This window comes from Desarmillaria tabescens (genome assembly GCF_030435595.1).
Source record: "Desarmillaria tabescens strain CCBAS 213 chromosome Unknown EV420scaffold_118, whole genome shotgun sequence".
NCBI classification, from domain to species: Eukaryota; Fungi; Basidiomycota; class Agaricomycetes; order Agaricales; family Physalacriaceae; genus Desarmillaria; species Desarmillaria tabescens.
Window position 1 is genome coordinate 84767 of NW_026848417.1, and position 13283 is coordinate 98049.

The window sequence follows — 13283 nt, forward strand, 5'->3', positions numbered from 1 at the left end:
TTCCGATATATATGAAGAATCTTAACAAGTTTGACGAGCTCGGCTTTGCTCGTTGTCTCTATCTTGGAGAAATCATTCGACGGTATCAAGATATCTTCCGGTATCTGTGCTTCTCGAAGTCGGAAATACGCACGTACGCTGACAAACCGCCACTTTTATGAGACGACTTGGAAGTCATGAACATGACAACGGAATTATATCTCCGGCTTCTTACATGAACGGTCACCTTGATTACACCCAGCGGGTATTTAAGTAAGTGGTCGCTTCCTCAGCTTAAACATAATCCATCATGCCTATCTCCCTACCCCCAGGACTTGCCTATCTATCCAGACTTGCTCTCACCGTCGTAATTCTTCCTTTCGCAGTTTCCTGGATTCTACGAAGCGTACTCGTAAAACTCGACATCCATATTTCTCCATGGTTCTTCTTGGTAGCTCCCGTGGCCCTGCAGTTGATCGTTCGCGCTGCGTGCAACTGGTTCACATGCTTTATTGTTCGCAGAGAAGCTGCTGCCAAGGGCGCTCTCATGACGCCCGGCGTTCAGGAGAGCAGGGTCTCGATTTTGGCTCGCATTGAGGATGGCTTCAGGAATGGGTATCCAGGTTCGCTCGAAGCTATCTTCTTCATAGCCCTCCGTGCTGACAATCAGGCTATCAGAGGAGGTTTTCCAGAAGTGGAGCGAACAGTATGGGCATACCTTTTCGTTTGGCTCATTGTCCGATAGACGGGTAAATGGCTTCACTGTTACTTATGCTTCTGGTTGTAACGGCTATACCAGGTCTTTACGACTGAGCCAGAACATATCAAGGTGAGTACTGGTGCCTAACATTGAATGTCATTTCCTGACTTTCACCAGGCTGTCCTAGCGGCACAATTCCAGAACTTTGAAAAAGGTCTTGTTCTCGTTGGTCGTCTGCTCATCCATTAACACAGGATTCCAGGTCTGTTCATCTTCAATGCTGCCAAAGCTCTTTCTGGCGTAGGCGTCTTCAATTCCGATGGTGAGTTTACCCAAATTAAATGCTCCAAACAAGTGTGTTTACTGATTTATGGCAGGCGAGATGTGGAAGTAAGTATACCCCACACGTTCTTCACGCCTTGGGCTTATCCTTCTACTACCTCCGATCAGGTTTCATAGAACGACCGCGAGGCCTTTCTTCAACAAGGCACGTATTTCTGACTTTGACAACTTCGAGAGGCACACAATCAATACGATCTCACAAATCAAGGCGAGGCTGAGGGAGGGTTATCCTATCAATTTCCAGGTAGGGTTTCAATGACCCTGGTAAATTTTAGCCGCTATCTGATAATGTACCTAGGACGTCGTTGCTCGCTTTACGATGGACTCCTCCACTGAGTACCTCTTTGGCAAAGACATTGATTCGTTATCTGCTGGCCTTCCCTACCCGCCTGAGTCACCGATGGCGGGAGACCCTCATTTTGTTAATCATCCCTCTAATTCTTTCGTTCAGGCGTTTGCGAAGGCACAAGAGCAGATAGTTATTCGATTTCAGAGGGGACCTTCCTGGCCCCTTCATGAATTCTGGGCAGATGAAATACACCCGCTGCGGCAAGTCATAAATCGCTTTGTCCAACCCATGATCTCCGAGGCACTTGACCGAAAGGCTGAAGGTGTGAAGCCTGTGGATGTGGAAAAAGATCTCGAGAACATGTCCTTGTTGGACCGTCTTGTTCAGGAAATCGACGGTAGGGTGTATTTATCTCTCACGTTCAAAAAGTATGCGTGCTAATTGAAGTTCTTCAGACCCTAAAGTCATTCAGGACGAGCTCATTAACATATTGGTAGCTGGTAGAGATACGGTGAGCTTTCCAAGTTGCGTTACTTTTATTTAACAACATACTCAGACAATATCTACATGTAGACCGCCTCCCTGCTAACCTTCGCGGTATATATGATGTGCGAACATCCCGACATGACTGCTCGGTTACGGTCTGAGATCCTCGAGAGAGTAGGTAACAGGAAACCCACATACGAGGATATTCGCGATATGAAATATTTACGAGCATTCCTCAATGGTACAAGAACCATTTCTTATCCTCCTCGTCGAAATAATTTCTTATGGCATATTTCGTCCAGAAACCTTGCGCTTGTACCCAACTGTATATGTAAAGTAGCTTTTTGAAACTGAATGCAGCTGACTGTGGCATTGGACTCCAGCCCGGAAAATAATCGGTATGACATGCTACGCCTCTTTCCTGGTGCTTTTCTTATGTGGCCATTTTTATCAGCACCTCGAAAGTGGCGACGACTCTTCCGAACAATGGACGAGCACCATATTACATTCCAAATAGTACGAGGTCAGTATCTTATCTTGATATCCTTGATGGCTGTCTGATGTCCCGTCTAGAGTGGTGTATTCTGTATTCCTGATGCATCGGCGTACAGATTTATGGGGCCCGGATGGTGAGATAAACACGATTATTAGTTCTTTGGTGCCGTTGATTCATAACCCCCCCAGCTCTCGAATTTGATTCGGATCGATTCCTTGACAGCCGCGTTCATAAGTATTTGACTCCAAACCCATACATTTTCCTCCCCTTCAATGCGGGTCCTCGAATTTGCCTAGGTCAACAGGTGAGGATGCTTTGAGCTCTGAGTATTCAATAAGACTTGATAATTCTTGCTAGTTTGCATACAATGAAGCCTCGTACTACCTCATTCGACTTCTGCAGAGCTTCTCTTCGTTCAGTCTCGCCACGGATGCCCAACCTTCTGAAGGTATTCCCCCAAAGAGCTGGACGCCAACGCCGGGGACGACCAAAGGCAAGGATAAGATTATGTTAGGAATACATATCACGCTATTTGCCAAGGTACGTTCTTTGAGAATTCCGTCGGTGTGAAAAGCTGAGTTGACCTTTTATTTGTCAGGGCGGGTTGTGGGTCAAGATGGAAGAAACGAAGGAAGAAGCGGCGGTATGATTGGTACTAACCGGTTTTTTTCTAGCCTCGATCTCTTTCATGTACTTAAATTTGAAAGCCGTATTCACCATGATTAATACTGTCGGTACTCACCGTAACAGATCTGTCCGTGGACCGGGTTTTTATACCTGCTGATATCTGGCGCAGATGTACCCCGAATGCCAACACATGGATACTCAAGTACTTATCGACGTTGCTTACCATTGTGATATTGCGAGTCCCACAAAATAGATTAAATAACCTCCTCACCTGATATCCCGTGTCCGACCTCACCCATGCACATCTCTGGACTGTACTCATAAAGCCGGGGAAGAGATACCAGACTCAATATATGGAACATCCTGCTAGTCAACGGACCAATCCCAACCATCTGGGGTTTGTCCATAAACCCACGGTCCACCATCCCAGCAGATGTCTAATGCAAAACCACAGCAGCGAAGTGCGGGTGAAAGTTTTCGTAACTTGGAATCAACAATAGACCAGCGATTCTTTTGAATTTTGGCCATGGAGCACCAAGCAGAAGAGGATCGGACGCGAACAGCGATCTCCGCAAAATACGAGAAGATGAAAATCCCGCACTCTCGTAAATTCCTCTATGACATTTGTTCAGTCAGGCAGTCTGTCCCGTCGGTATCTATGTCTTTATCTCCGCACGATGAAGACGGTATAAAAGGCTCGACAAGTTGAGGTATCCATATTATTCTCAACTCGCAGCTTCATAACAATGTTTGCTCGTATCTCTGCTTTCTCTCTTGCCATTCTGGCTTTACCTCTTCTCGTGGCCAGCAGCTCTGTCCCAAGACAAGAGACTAACACGACCGTCACCGGCGGCAAGTGTAACACCGGTTCAGCGCAATGCTGCAAGTCTGTTCAGGACGTGAGTTCCTCATTATCTCTTTCATCTTTCTCAAGGAATACCACTAATTATCATATACTCTTAGCCCAAGTCTGACGCTGCCCAGAATGCCTTGGGTCTTTTGGGAATCCCCATCGGTGCTGTCACCGCCAACGTGTAAGTTGAATATATTTGTTCGCATAAATCGGTGCTGATTGGATCTACAGTGGTCTCACTTGTGACCCCATCACCGTCATCGGCCTCGGTACGACATCGTGTGCTAACCAGCCCGTTTGCTGCGAGAACAACAGCTTTGTGAGTACTCACCGGCTGTGCGACGAGAAACTCACTAAAATTCATCTTTTGTAGAATGGTGTGGTCGCTCTGGGCTGCACTCCCCTTAACGTAGTAGCTTAATAGAAATGCTCTGTTTATTCAGAATTATATCCAACATTCTCCTTCAGGCTACAGCTGGCTATGCTTCCTTATGGAAATTGAATCCGTAGTGTTCTCCTCATTACAACAGGCATTTTATCCAAAACATGGACTGCCTCGTCAATAACCCAGTCAAGGAATGCGATGAGCATGACCTCCTTGCCCACCTGCCCAAGCACGTCACTGGTATCATAAGTCAGTCGTACATTGAACTTGTCCAATACAAACCGATCGAGCGCTTCAAACACCTGCAAAGAGACCTCCTCCGATAGCGACGGTTCCAGTGTAATAGGACGGTCAGCTCTGACTATAGCCCTGTCAAATTTGTCTTGACATCCTTGTAAAGCAGCATGGAAGTTGGAGATATGCTCCGATACGAAGGGGCAGGATTTGCGCAGGGAAGGGTCTTTTACTAGCTGGAAAACAGACAAGGCGCGGTTGTAGCGAGAGATGAAGAGTTTTTCATTGAGCAGGATCCCCATGAGAGCCGTATAGAGCTCTGTATCGACTGGATCGTATGGTGATGGTACCTGCGTTATACCTGTCGGGATTACCGATAAATGCCGCATCAACGAGGTGTACTTTTGTCGATCATATTTATTTGCTGGGTTATGATCGTAGGTATGGATGGTACGCAACATACGTCCTTTCCCCAGAAACGTGATGGCGCCATGATATTTGACATTGTCAAGAAGAAAGGTATTGAAAGCATCGGTCTCGGAGAGGGAGAGCTTCGTTATGGAAAATGTGAAAAGATCATCGGGTGATCTGAAAAGGTTCCAGTTGGTTGACGACTCCTGGTCCATGCCCTCGGGGAACATGAATCCGTTTTCCCCATTGACGAGTTTGACGGTGCATCTCTCCTGGTGAATGCTAGACAATAAACTATTCACTGGCAGGGGTCCCTCATACACGGGATAGTTGGAGCGCAAGACGACAGCAATCCGGGGGCTGACGACAAAAATACGATGAATGCGGAGGCCTGTTCCCGATATACCCTCCCACAATCCAAACCCCTGACTAGTCAGAATGAATTCCGACGTGGCATTAGCCTCCCATATGCACAAGAAATAATCCTCAGCTTGCATATAGTACGCAACGGCCTCGTAATGCTCAAAGTTGGGATCGATGTGGGTCAACGCCGCATGATAGATCTTCTCCCGGCCATGCTGATCATACAACGCCTGGGCATCGTTAACAATCTGTGAATGAGGGGTATCCAAGTAATAGCGGAGGACGTGTAACCACACATCGGTATGTGTCTGACACCGGTGCTTGGTTTTGTAGCGCTCAAGCCATAACCGAATGGGCGGGCCTCCAGTGGGATGATCAGGATTGAAGTACGACGACCCTATATTGCGGTAATGCATTATGAATAAGAACTTCCGCAATCGCTCGAGATCATGCCGTTTCAGGATAGCTTTCCCATCGGCAAGACTGGAATGGAGTCCTTCGATGATCACAGCAGCGTCTCTTTCTAGCACGGAAAGCTTTTCCTCCAGTTCATTGACGTTGCTGGGGTTGCTTGCGTCCCTATAAAGATTCTTGAGCCCATAGATGGTCCCGATCGAACGATCATCGAGGCACCCTGACGCCAAGTCGTAGTAAAAGACATGGTCAGGATCGATGTGTGTCCGTTGATACTCTTTGCGTCGCTCTGCTTTGGATCTATAAACATCAGTTAAAAGAGGGGCCACGTGGTGCAGGCGTTCACTCACTTGCGAGGACCAGTATGAAAACGCCGCAATATGAATCTCGGAATGGAGTGATGGAACTGGTCTCTGGGAGCGGGTGAGGGTGTGATGGTAGGTGCGGTAGTTGTCCTGGCTCGACGAGGCATTGGTGCTGGTGGTAACAAAGTAAGCGCCAGAATCGCGTGGCCGAGTAGATAGTAACGGAGTCTGATGGGCATGCCCTACTTCGTTTCCAGGGCCTAGATACCCTTGAGATGCGTGACTTCTTGGATCCGGACCGCGGCGTCACATATCGATATTGATATCAAAGAGCTATTCATTCTCGTACAAAGTCCATTTGAGTGCGTTGGATCGTATCGGAGTTCTCAAAGTATCTGAGTTTTGCATTTGTTGGAAACGTTTACCATAGATTAGTAGATATAGTAGGCCAATTTCAACAGGTTCGCGTGTATGACCATAATCTATAGAAAAGTTAATAAGCTGTGATGCATTTAGTATGGGAGGGAAGAAAAATTGTAAGAAACGAATACTTACCGTTAGTCATGGTGAACCACTGATGTAACAGAGCTACTATGACGTAGAGATGACAGAGACCCTTCGTGTGTACAGCTGTTATAGATGAGATCAGCAGATGTGTCCTAGGCAGTTTGCAGAAGAAAAGCAGGATGGAGTAGTAGGGTACCTTGTGGTCGGGGTTTTCGGGCCGAAAATTCTCACGAGTCACTTTTCCTAGCGTTTCCCTTCTACAGTCATCAGCAGTGGCGTCCAGATTTCATTCTCAGACGAGCGTCCAGTTTGCGAACATTGGTGACGTCAAACTGCTATACTTAACCATTGGAACTGGTACCAAATGATTCTCCACACGAGTGGAGGGACCAAGGTACATAGTACACGTTCCTAATCCTTGAGCCGAATACGCAGTATATGTACTCCAAGGTCTCCTAGGGCGAAGTGCCATCGGTCGAGATAGGTATCTGGCCTATTTCTCACCGATGTTGCTTTGACACTGACTGTACTTCTCTGTTTTTCAGCGGACAACGTTGGATTTTGAAACACCTAGGATTGTCGAAGTCTTGGAAATCAAGGTGGAGCTGGCTCGAATCACTGTTCTCTTCCCTATCTCATACTCATCCAAGCTGAAATCATGACGGAGTTCTTTCCCCAAGAGCTCATCGATGCAATAATCGACGAGGTTCACGACTTCGATGATCTCAAAGCGTGCTCCCTCACCTGTCGCAATTTTTCCTCACGTAGCCGCACCCTGCTCTTTCAGCAGCTCAACCTTAACGGGAAATCCCATCTCGATGCGTTCCAGAGATTCCACGACCTATGTGTGGTATCCTCACATATTCCTTCCCTCGTGCGGACACTCTGTATCCACGAGTATCATCGTGGCGCTCTTCGTCCCAGGTCCGACATCGTCAACTCTCTCCTCCGATTAATGCAGAATCTCGAAGTTATCAAATTTTACGATGTCACTAGCTTCGCCGACTTCTGCGATGGATCGCTGGCGCGGCTCTCATCTCACTCATTCCGCGAAATACATCTTTATGACATCTTCTTTCTCAAGAATGGGTTGGACCAGATGTGCTCCATATTACAAGGGTCCCCAAAGCTGGAACGGTTATTTGTGCATCATACTAGCCCGTATACGATATCTATGTTTGGAGGCGATGAGACGAGCCAGCCGAGACTGGAGCACACGCACGTTACACGTCGCGGACCTCTTATCCGAGACTTGAGCGTCGTGAGCAGCCATTCATATAGGTGTCCTGCCTTCATCGAAGCGATACTGGAGACAAAACCTGTCCTATATCTATCAACGAACTGCATCAGTTTGCATTTAGTCTTAGCGACATTATCGACTTCCAGCATCTCGACAAAATGCTCACACTGACACCAGACACGCTTCGCGTTCTGTCGTTGACATTCAATTGTTGTGAGTATTTGTATGTGCACCTCTTTGCCTTATGTTCTTATCAGAGATATGGCAGCAAACGCTCATCCATTGGACAGACTTCCTATCGTCAGAATGGGTCATTTACAAAAGATTACTTTCATGATCACACATGGGCTCTATGGATCTTACTGCTTGCTATGGTGGATCCAAAGCCTGAAGAGAGTGACAGCTTCTGATGAAATGCCAGCCTTGCGGATAATGGACATCGAATTAGGGCCTTCGTTCAGTTTGGTGATCCCCGCGTCGCAGCCAGAGTGGAACGAGTTTGACCAGTTCCTCGCCAGCCCACCATTTGACGACGTGTTTCAAACGCTGACGATCGAGGTTCAGAAGAGGTCGTCGGACGAAGAGGAGAATCACTGGGACCAAGGTTCGTTATCCTTGCCGTTGATGAACTTTCTGCGCGACCCTCGGAAGAGCCTCGAAGTCAGGGCGGAGGATCTTAAAGCGCAGTTCCCCCGACTTGCAGCAAAGGGTAAACTTTCGGTCAAGGTCATATAGTGCGTACCCCAGTCTTGTATTTTGAGAATTTCGAATGCTTGTTACGGGATGTGCGATGTAGATAGTCGACGCGATGGCAATTCTGGTTCTGCTATGTATTAGCAGAACTCTTTTTTTTTTACGACGGAAACTTTATAAAGAGCGGAGTAGTGTACAGACAGAAGTATTTGAATCTAGCAACGAAGCAACGAATGTATTATTTATGTGAGTCTTTGAGTCGTGTTCTGAAAGTATATCACCTTGGTGTTTCTTGTAAACATGGGTATATGCAGCAATAATGCCAAATAAATGTGAGGTACTGAGCCTGGGAATTTTCTTCGCTTGACACCTTTCCCTCGTCATCCATCCACAACTTCAAGCTTCATCTTCAAGCAACCTCCTTACCGCCATGGACAACACCCAAATCTTTGAAGCGGCCCTCTAGTAATTCCATCGACTTGAAACATTCTCCCAACCTCTTACTATTTTCTTCGCGTTCAAAACCGAGATTCTATTGCTGATAGCAGAATGTCGCGGCAAAACACGTACAGTTGCCTTGGCATGGAACAACACACGGTGCGTATAGGGTTGTTACTGCTCCTTTGACTGTGTACTGATGCCAGACCATTATCTAAAGAATACACGCACATCGTTCATTTTCGTCACTGCCAGTCCTCACTCGTACCACGCGCCATTTTGGAAAGGCGAACAAGGCACTAGAGAGCCCGGTGACGAGCCTAATAGAAGGGATGACGACCGTTAGGGCCCATCTACAAATTTTCTTTCCGATAGGCATATGATCCAGTTCCGGACCGCTTCTCTGATTGCGAAGCTCAAAACCTACCCCATGGCACTACCACGGAACGGACTAAATTTGGCCCTCACCATTACGATAATCCATCGATGAGCGACTTCAAGCCAGCTATCGAGACCTCCGAGTATCATGTTGAAGGGCCTCGTCCTGGGTTCTTTGGAAGGATTTTGAAGGCAGAACCTGAGCGCGCGTTGTTGGATGACCTGGCACGCATGAACGAGACCGTGTTGGATCTGGTGGTCGTTAAGAGGATTGAGCGAAGGGTTGACTTGCTGGTTATTCCTGCATTGGCCGTTTGTTATATGGTGAGTCCGCCTAACTGTTTATTCCCAGTCATTCTAACATTTGACGCTCTAGTTTTACTATATGTATGTGGTGTTTTACGATTGTGAAATTCCACCACTGACCAGGTTTACGCAGCGATAAGACGACGCTTTCGTATGCTGCGATCTTCGGGAGTGAGTTGCCCTTGTTCGCTTCGTTATAATCCTCTCATTTTCGTCGACTACAGTCAAGGAAGATCTAGCTTTAGGGAAAACGGAATATGTACGCGTGCTCGTTCCGCGTTGTTTAACTCGTCTTATCGTGCAGTAAACGCCAACAGCAATGGCTATCAAGTGTCTTCTACTGTGCGCATGAGCCTTCTATATTCTTCTCCGTGAACTCATTGAATCTTCAGTTGGCTGGCTGTTCTGGGCTTTCCCGACAAATCTCCTTATGCAGAAATTTCCTATCGCAAAATACCTCGCTGTCAACGTGTGTTCACTTCTGCGATACCTATTAGACCCCACCATGACATCGTGATTCCTGGCAGATTTTCTTCTGGGGCGTGCTTCTCATGGCACAAGCAACAGCGAAGGACTTCAAAGACATGATGATCCTGCGCATTCTCTCTGGCGCGGCAGAGTCTACAGCTGACCCTGCCTTCGTTCTGATCACCGGGCTGTGGTATACACGTAGCCAGCAACCCATCCGAATCGGACTCTGGTATAGCGCAAATGGTATTGGGATCGCCCTCGGTGGGTTATTGGGATATGCCATTGGACATGTATGTGCTCAATTCTTCGGACTAGGATGGTTGTCTTGATGCGCTCTTCCTCAGATCAAAGGTGCTCTTCCGTCGTGGCGCTACGAATTTCTTATCATCGGAGCGCTCTGCTCGTTCTGGGCGATCGTCATGTTCACGTTTGTTCCTGATTCTCCATATTACAAGTCACGGTGGTTCAAGGATGAGGATCGGCTTGTAGTTCTGAGTCGTAAGAGGGATGATCAAGCTGGTGCTGATACTCACAGGTCGGTACTTTATTGGTAATGCTGGTGATAACGGTCTGAGCATACTGTAGAGTGAAGCCTGATCAGATTGTCGAAGCGTTCTGCGATCCCAAGATTTATCTCTTCTTCCTGCTCGGGTTTTCTTCAAACATCCCGAATGTGTGTTTCTTATTTGTCCCGGGACTTCGTGGAAGCTAATGATACCCTCTAGGGCGGAATTTCGAACTTGTAAGACTCACGTGGGCTTCGATATTACAACCATTTCTTATCTTTCTCTGCCAGCGGAACGCTCATTATACAAGGCTTCGGTTTCGACACACTCGAGACGAGTTTGATGCAGATCCCTTACGGTTTCTTCATCTGCTTCTGGTGTGTTCATCAGTGATACTCCATGTCGAGTGCTCAAACACACACAGTATCCTATTTTCTGTGTGGCTTAACACCAAAGCACCGAAGAATAGCAGAACCCTCCTCATGATCGTCTTTCTCCTGCCTAACATCATTGGTAGCTGTGTAAGGTCGTCAAACCAACCTAAGCTAGTCTGCTGATCTGATCCTTGGGTTTAGATGATGGCTTGGGGTCCCGCAACCTCAAAGCCTACGCGTTTGGTTGGGTACTGGTTGACTGGGTCGTATAACGCTACGTTTGTCCTCGGATTGTCACTTGTATCCGGAAACGTCGGTGGTCAAACGAAGAAAGGTGGAACTCTATGATGTATGCGGGCTTTGGTTCTTTCTCACTCTATTTATTCTAGCTATCGCCAATGCGGCTGTCTTCCTAGGTCTATGTACAGGGTATGTAGACAACACCGTTAAAGGCATATATGCGGCTAAACCACCGGTGATACCTAGAAACATTGTCGGACCCTTTCTCTTCAAGACTTCAGAGGCACCAAAATACACTACCGGCATTGTAGGTATGCTCGTCGCCAACATCGTTGAAGTCTTTGTTATTCTGGCCTTGAGGACCCTGTTCTTGACGTCGAATAAGCGGAGAGACAGAAAGTTGGCGGAAGGAGGAGTCAAGTGCACAGCGATAGTGGATGATATAACGGATTTTGCGAATCCTGCGTTTAGATATGTAGCTGTAGGTTCCAAGTTCGTTTTCGGGCATTGGAAATTGACTGATGATGTTACAGTGAGATGGCTGTAGGCCATCATTACTGTGTGCTTATGGGTACAGATGTGTTCTATACAATCTTAATCCTTTCGGGTGAACGCAGACGCATTGCTGTAACTTGCCGGCACCACCACGCTTACGAATGTCTTAACTCGTACTGAAACAGCTCCGCGACCACCCAGCCTCTATCGCGCCACGGTCCATCGACATCCTCAAATACCATTCTGTGGTAAGCGTGAATCTTCAATACCGTGCGACCTATTAAGTAGGGTGATGTGACATGGTGTGGGACTTGCTATGTTCGAGAATTCGGCCCGAGGTCCGGGTCCAGCGTTAAGACGTTTTCAGCTACTAACGGCAACAGGACTACAACCATCATGAGTCTAACGAGACCGTCCTCTGTTATCGATCGTTTCCCCTACTTACCAATCGAAATCATCGCGCTCATTATCGAGGGGATATGGGCTCTTCCCTTGAGCAAAAAGGAGCGTCATTTCTTCATGAGGGCCTCACTTCGCGTTTGTCGAATATGGATGCTCACTTTCCTACGAGTCTCATTCACACATCTGCATATCGTTTCATATGCTTACTACAAGTACATCGTACTCCTTCAAACCGATCCCGTTTTCACTTCTAGCATCGTCACAGATTCCGACGGTGCACAGCTCTCTCTAGGCGCTTATTTCTGTCGCTGCTGTCGTTCCCTCACCGTCTCCGTCCAAGACACATTATTCTACGGCTTCCCCCTAATATTCACAAATCTATCCCATATCCGACATATAACACTCCTCTACCATAATGTCAGCCAACAAATGCCTTTTGCCTACATCAGCCGGTTCAACACCCTCTTCCCCCCTAGAACCATCGATTCCCTAGAAATGCGATTCACATACGACGTCCAAGACGCCGATTACTCTGCCCGTTTCCAGTATCTCTACCACTCGAAAGAGTTCTACTACCCCCCAAAGTTCTACTCCCCAGCAGTCAACCACGGAGGTGTTTTACAATCCAAATCCCTCATCTTGCCGTATATCCACCATTTGACTATCAACGGCGCCAACCCGGCGTTGGTGCTCCTGGTCAAGTGTATATGCCCAGCTCTAGAGAGCTTCGAGACGGATGGAGACCCGGTGGTGCTTGAATTGGGATTCGACGCTGCGAACGTCCGTCCGCCGCCTGAAACACCTGAAGAGCAGTTCTGGGCCGATAACAGGTATACGAGCTGGGACGAACTGCCGGAGTGGATAAAGGAACTGGAACCGCAACATGTGGAGGAAGAAGTGGTGACGGAGTACGTAGATTCCAACAGTGACACGTATGACACACCGCTTCCGTTGCCGGTTCCGGTTCCGGTTCGCAGAGAGCGAAATAATCTCTGGATCGATGCGATCAACTTGTGGAGGCTCATTTGGGATATAAGATGTCTAGTCGGGGTGTGGTGAGAGAGAAAAGGGTAGTCATGTTCGAATTCTCAGGATCTGGCTGAACCACTGTCTTCGGTGCGAAGGGAAGCCCTTCTCCCATAAATCCCGGTCAATGAGATGGTGCCTCCACGGAGCGTTCCTCTTCCGTCGCAGCATAGCGAGCTCGTAGGCGAGATACGGAGGGAGAGGTGGTCGTGGTGGCGCTTGGACGTGGGCCTTGAGCGCAAAGACGCGGCAGAACCAACACATGCTGAAATGTGGGGCCATGGTCGCCCTAGCTAGTAATAAAGCGCGTCGAAAAGGAGACA

The 13283-nt window shown here is 47.7% G+C and overlaps 6 protein-coding genes across 6 annotated transcripts; 5 read left to right on the forward strand and 1 right to left on the reverse strand.

Moving 5' to 3' along the window:
- Window positions 1–289: 289 nt before the first annotated feature.
- EV420DRAFT_1280907 (cytochrome P450) lies at window positions 290–2941 on the forward strand (the record flags this gene model as incomplete). Its single annotated transcript, XM_060468230.1, has 15 exons — window positions 290–602; window positions 658–728; window positions 779–808; window positions 857–893; window positions 942–1005; window positions 1130–1265; window positions 1320–1707; window positions 1766–1821; window positions 1884–2037; window positions 2099–2132; window positions 2251–2319; window positions 2370–2425; window positions 2481–2596; window positions 2650–2832; window positions 2891–2941. The coding sequence occupies 15 exons, from the start codon at window positions 290–292 to the stop codon at window positions 2939–2941; spliced, it is 1758 nt and encodes a 585-aa protein (XP_060322435.1).
- A 724-nt stretch (window positions 2942–3665) lies between these two features.
- EV420DRAFT_1280913 (hydrophobin-251) lies at window positions 3666–4193 on the forward strand (the record flags this gene model as incomplete). Its single annotated transcript, XM_060468233.1, has 4 exons — window positions 3666–3818; window positions 3883–3953; window positions 4004–4091; window positions 4146–4193. 4 exons carry the CDS (start codon window positions 3666–3668, stop codon window positions 4191–4193), a joined length of 360 nt encoding a protein of 119 aa, XP_060322436.1.
- A 68-nt stretch (window positions 4194–4261) lies between these two features.
- EV420DRAFT_1652274 (uncharacterized protein) lies at window positions 4262–6051 on the reverse strand (the record flags this gene model as incomplete). Its single annotated transcript, XM_060478632.1, has 2 exons — window positions 4262–5879; window positions 5930–6051. 2 exons carry the CDS (start codon window positions 6049–6051, stop codon window positions 4262–4264), a joined length of 1740 nt encoding a protein of 579 aa, XP_060322437.1.
- A 593-nt stretch (window positions 6052–6644) lies between these two features.
- On the forward strand, window positions 6645–8459 carry EV420DRAFT_1589154 (uncharacterized protein). The gene is made up of 5 exons (XM_060474888.1): window positions 6645–6875; window positions 6937–6990; window positions 7042–7674; window positions 7704–7844; window positions 7891–8459. Exons 3-5 carry the CDS (start codon window positions 7050–7052, stop codon window positions 8364–8366), a joined length of 1242 nt encoding a protein of 413 aa, XP_060322438.1. The 5' UTR covers window positions 6645–6875; window positions 6937–6990; window positions 7042–7049; the 3' UTR covers window positions 8367–8459.
- Window positions 8460–9248: 789 nt separating this feature from the next.
- Window positions 9249–11584, forward strand: EV420DRAFT_1280905 (MFS general substrate transporter; the record flags this gene model as incomplete). The annotated part of the gene is made up of 15 exons (XM_060468229.1): window positions 9249–9464; window positions 9517–9527; window positions 9580–9617; window positions 9671–9705; window positions 9764–9788; window positions 9839–9915; window positions 9974–10207; window positions 10262–10452; window positions 10503–10590; window positions 10643–10659; window positions 10714–10800; window positions 10848–10944; window positions 10999–11131; window positions 11187–11226; window positions 11284–11584. 15 exons carry the CDS (start codon window positions 9249–9251, stop codon window positions 11582–11584), a joined length of 1590 nt encoding a protein of 529 aa, XP_060322439.1.
- A 301-nt stretch (window positions 11585–11885) lies between these two features.
- Window positions 11886–13215, forward strand: EV420DRAFT_205464 (uncharacterized protein). Its single transcript, XM_060481201.1, has one exon. The coding sequence runs from the start codon at window positions 11929–11931 to the stop codon at window positions 12991–12993; it is 1065 nt and encodes a 354-aa protein (XP_060322440.1). The 5' UTR covers window positions 11886–11928; the 3' UTR covers window positions 12994–13215.
- Window positions 13216–13283: the final 68 nt, after the last annotated feature.

Coding starts and splice junctions, on each gene's coding strand:
- EV420DRAFT_1589154 (XM_060474888.1), top strand. CDS start 7,050: ATGACGGAGTTCTTTCCCCAAGAGCTCATCGATGCAATAATCGACGAG. Junction 7,675..7,703: donor GAGCAGCCATTCATATAGGT/GTCCTGCCTTCA, acceptor GCGATACTGGAG/ACAAAACCTGTCCTATATCT. Junction 7,845..7,890: donor GTCGTTGACATTCAATTGTT/GTGAGTATTTGT, acceptor TTCTTATCAGAG/ATATGGCAGCAAACGCTCAT.
- EV420DRAFT_205464 (XM_060481201.1), top strand. CDS start 11,929: ATGAGTCTAACGAGACCGTCCTCTGTTATCGATCGTTTCCCCTACTTA.